At 36.0% G+C, this 3,016-nt stretch overlaps 1 protein-coding gene across 1 annotated transcript; it reads left to right on the top strand.

Annotated features, from left to right (window-relative positions):
• Positions 1 to 528: 528 nt before the first annotated feature.
• On the top strand, positions 529 to 2,157 carry LOC131162168 (phosphoprotein ECPP44-like). The gene is made up of 2 exons (XM_058118363.1): positions 529 to 1,056; positions 1,439 to 2,157. The coding sequence occupies exons 1-2, from the start codon at positions 796 to 798 to the stop codon at positions 1,874 to 1,876; spliced, it is 699 nt and encodes a 232-aa protein (XP_057974346.1). The 5' UTR covers positions 529 to 795; the 3' UTR covers positions 1,877 to 2,157.
• Positions 2,158 to 3,016: the final 859 nt, after the last annotated feature.

Genomic DNA, 3,016 nt, shown 5'->3' with positions numbered 1-3,016 from the left:
AGTGTATCTACTTGAAATTGAACATCCGATACTCCTTCTTACGTGCTAATACTCCTTCATTTTACACGTCCACTTTTAATTTTTGTAAATTACCGTCGTACAAATACTTAATAAATATCTAAAAAATAATTTAATATAGAAAACATATTAGGTAACTTATGAGTAATTAAAATATCTAAATGCCATAAATATCTAATACTTAATTCATAACTACAATTTTATGTACCATAAATTTTTAAATATTCTAAAATATTCGAGCAAATTGAATTTCCTACACCATATTTATCTAAAAAATTAAGAAAATTGAATAAATAATTAATTATATGAAAATAAAATCATATAAGCTAAATAGCTCTTATAAAAAAGTAATAATTATAGAAATCCATTTTCGCAAATTAATTTATTATTGTAACTCTCTATTGCTAAATCTTAGATCTCATCTTTTGTCTGAAGATAAAAAAGATAAATAAATATTATATAAGAGTTTAGAATATAAAAAAGCATTATTTTCTTTATTAAATGCAGAAGGTCGGTTTCAACTTTTAACCCATTTGGCTTCTATATTTTTTTCCTAGTCGCGTTGGATCCGCGTGACTCTTTGCTATAAAAGGCAAAGCTTGCGGTATCATCGCCACCAAAAACACTACCATCGTCTCTAACGCCAAAAGATCACCGAAGGGACCTTTCACTCTTTCAGTGTTCTCACTGTGCGCATCTGCGTTTCTAGATCCACAACGTGCTCCCGCTGTTCCGTTTAGCTCTCAGCGCTTGCTTTTGCTAACGTGATCGGCGGACATGGCGGATCAAGAGCATCATCACCACCACGGGGAGGGGAGCGCCGCTGAGGAGGGCGCGGTGGAGGCCAAGGATCGGGGATTGTTTGATTTCTTGGGGAAGAAGGAAGAGAAGAAGCCCCAAGAGGAAGCGATCGCGACGGAGTTCCATCAGAAAGTGAAGATCGAAGAGGAGGAGAAGCCCAAGGAGGAGGAGGAGGAGAAGAAGAAGCACGGCAGCCTCCTTGAGAAGCTCCACCGATCTGATAGCAGCTCTAGCTCTGTGAGTATAATTTTTCCAGAACATAATTTTTCCGTGTTCGGTCTGTATTACAGGGGTAAAATGGTCATGTCGTAGTTTTGGATACTAATCGTTTGGCCCCCTGCTATTGGGAAGGAATGGGCTTTTGCCACGTGTACATTTTATGGTTTAAGTGACAGCTTTGTTTGCTGGCTAAGTCCGATCGATTTGATCTCATCAAATCATCCGCCATATATGTGCCAGTAGCTCTTAGGAAGCATGGAATTGTTGTTTTTAGCGTGTGTTTCTATGAATTTCAGCAAATTTTTCTAATAATTTAATTTATCCTTTATCTAAATTTGTACAAATTGGTTGATGATGATTCTAATAATAAAATGATTTTACTGAAAAAAATTTGTTGCAGTCGAGCGAGGAAGAGGAGGAAGGAGAGGGAGGGGAGAAGATCAAGAAGAAGAAGAAGAAGGGGTTGAAGGAGAAGATCAAGGACAAGATCCCAGGGGATCATAAGGAAGAAGAGAAGCCGGCGAAGCACGCGGACACGACCGTCCCGGTGGAAAAGTACGAGGAAGCGGCGCCGGCTCCCGCCGCGGCAGAGACGGAAGAGAAGAAAGGCTTCCTGGATAAAATCAAGGAGAAGCTCCCAGGCGGCCACAAGAAGCCGGAAGAGCAGGTGGCTTCGCCGCCGCCGCCGTCGGAGAGCATTCCGGTGGAGCACCACGGCCACGAAGGGGAGGCCAAGGAGAAGAAGGGCATACTGGAGAAGATCAAGGAGAAGCTGCCCGGGTACCACCCCAAGAGCGGCGAAGAGGAGGAGAAGAAAGAAACTGGTGAACCCCATTAAAGGGAGAAGAAAGCAAAGCAATTTGAGTTTTTGAGAATGGTGGCTGTATTAAATTAGCTGTTTGGTTTATTTCAAGAAGCTGGTGATGTTTGATGTATCTGATGATGATGATGATGTGGCTTTATTTAGTTTCTGCCTTTTTATTTTTTCTTTTTTTTTTTTTATTTTTTTTTTAAAAAGGGTTTATGAATACTTTGTGTTTGCTTACAAGTAAGTATATTTAAAGGGTGATGTTGTGTTGATTTTAATTTGTGAATTGAATTTATGTTACTCTTCATGAATTTTATTTTTGCAAAGAGTAATGGATTGATGTCACATTATCCTTTTTGACTTATGGAGTAATGCATGTGACAAATGAGCACATCTTTGAAGTTTAGTTGGGCAAGCTGAATCCTATCATTATAAAAATGTTATATTCACAAGCTAATGGATCAAGGTTAGTCTGATTGAGACTAAAATGTCAATTGATTCGATATTATTGATTTGCCAAAAAATTAATCGTAGCTCGAATCATTGAGAATGTAGTTTGGGTTGGTTTCAATGGGTTGGATCAAATTAACAATTTATTATATTTAAAATTGAGGCGCTAAACACAATATCATATCTTGTTTAATTACATTAATTCATTTGGATTGAATATTTTATATTTATAGATAATTTTAAAAATAAATAAATAAATAATTTCTACAATGTGACATAATAAGTACTTACAATTTTCAATTTTATATTGATAACACCGTATAAAGAAGGTTTTAGAAGTAATCAAAAAAATATTTTATCTACCAGCACATATTATCAATCGCTTTATATTATAAGATGTGAAATAAATTTATTTCTTCCAAAAGGTGTTAAGGCTTTTTGTTCATTAGGATGCTACATATATTCATTATTCAACATCAAAGGTCTCGAGACTCTTATTAATTTTTTTTTCCATATATACATAACAAGAGGGTCAATTTGGATTGAAGTTGAGCAATAAACTCACAAACCAACAAACAATCTAATTATATAAAATGACAAACTATCAATCGATCCATAAATTGCTTAAACTATTTTTTAATTTTTTTTAGGTCGATCTGATTCAAATTGGCCGGATTAGATGGTTTAGGCAAATTAACGAACATCGCTGCTTTAGAACGT

The sequence above is a fragment of the Malania oleifera genome, chromosome 8 (assembly GCF_029873635.1).
Source record: "Malania oleifera isolate guangnan ecotype guangnan chromosome 8, ASM2987363v1, whole genome shotgun sequence".
Classification (NCBI taxonomy): domain Eukaryota; kingdom Viridiplantae; phylum Streptophyta; class Magnoliopsida; order Santalales; family Ximeniaceae; genus Malania; species Malania oleifera.
Note: the sequence above shows the minus strand (reverse complement) of the source record. Positions and strands in the feature narration are given on the sequence as shown.

What these genes read in the sequence shown, in the direction of transcription:
- LOC131162168 (XM_058118363.1), top strand. Translation starts at nt 796, where the DNA reads ATGGCGGATCAAGAGCATCATCACCACCACGGGGAGGGGAGCGCCGCT. An exon ending in CTGATAGCAGCTCTAGCTCT is followed by an intron (nt 1,057 to 1,438) that starts GTGAGTATAATT and finishes AATTTGTTGCAG; the next exon opens with TCGAGCGAGGAAGAGGAGGA.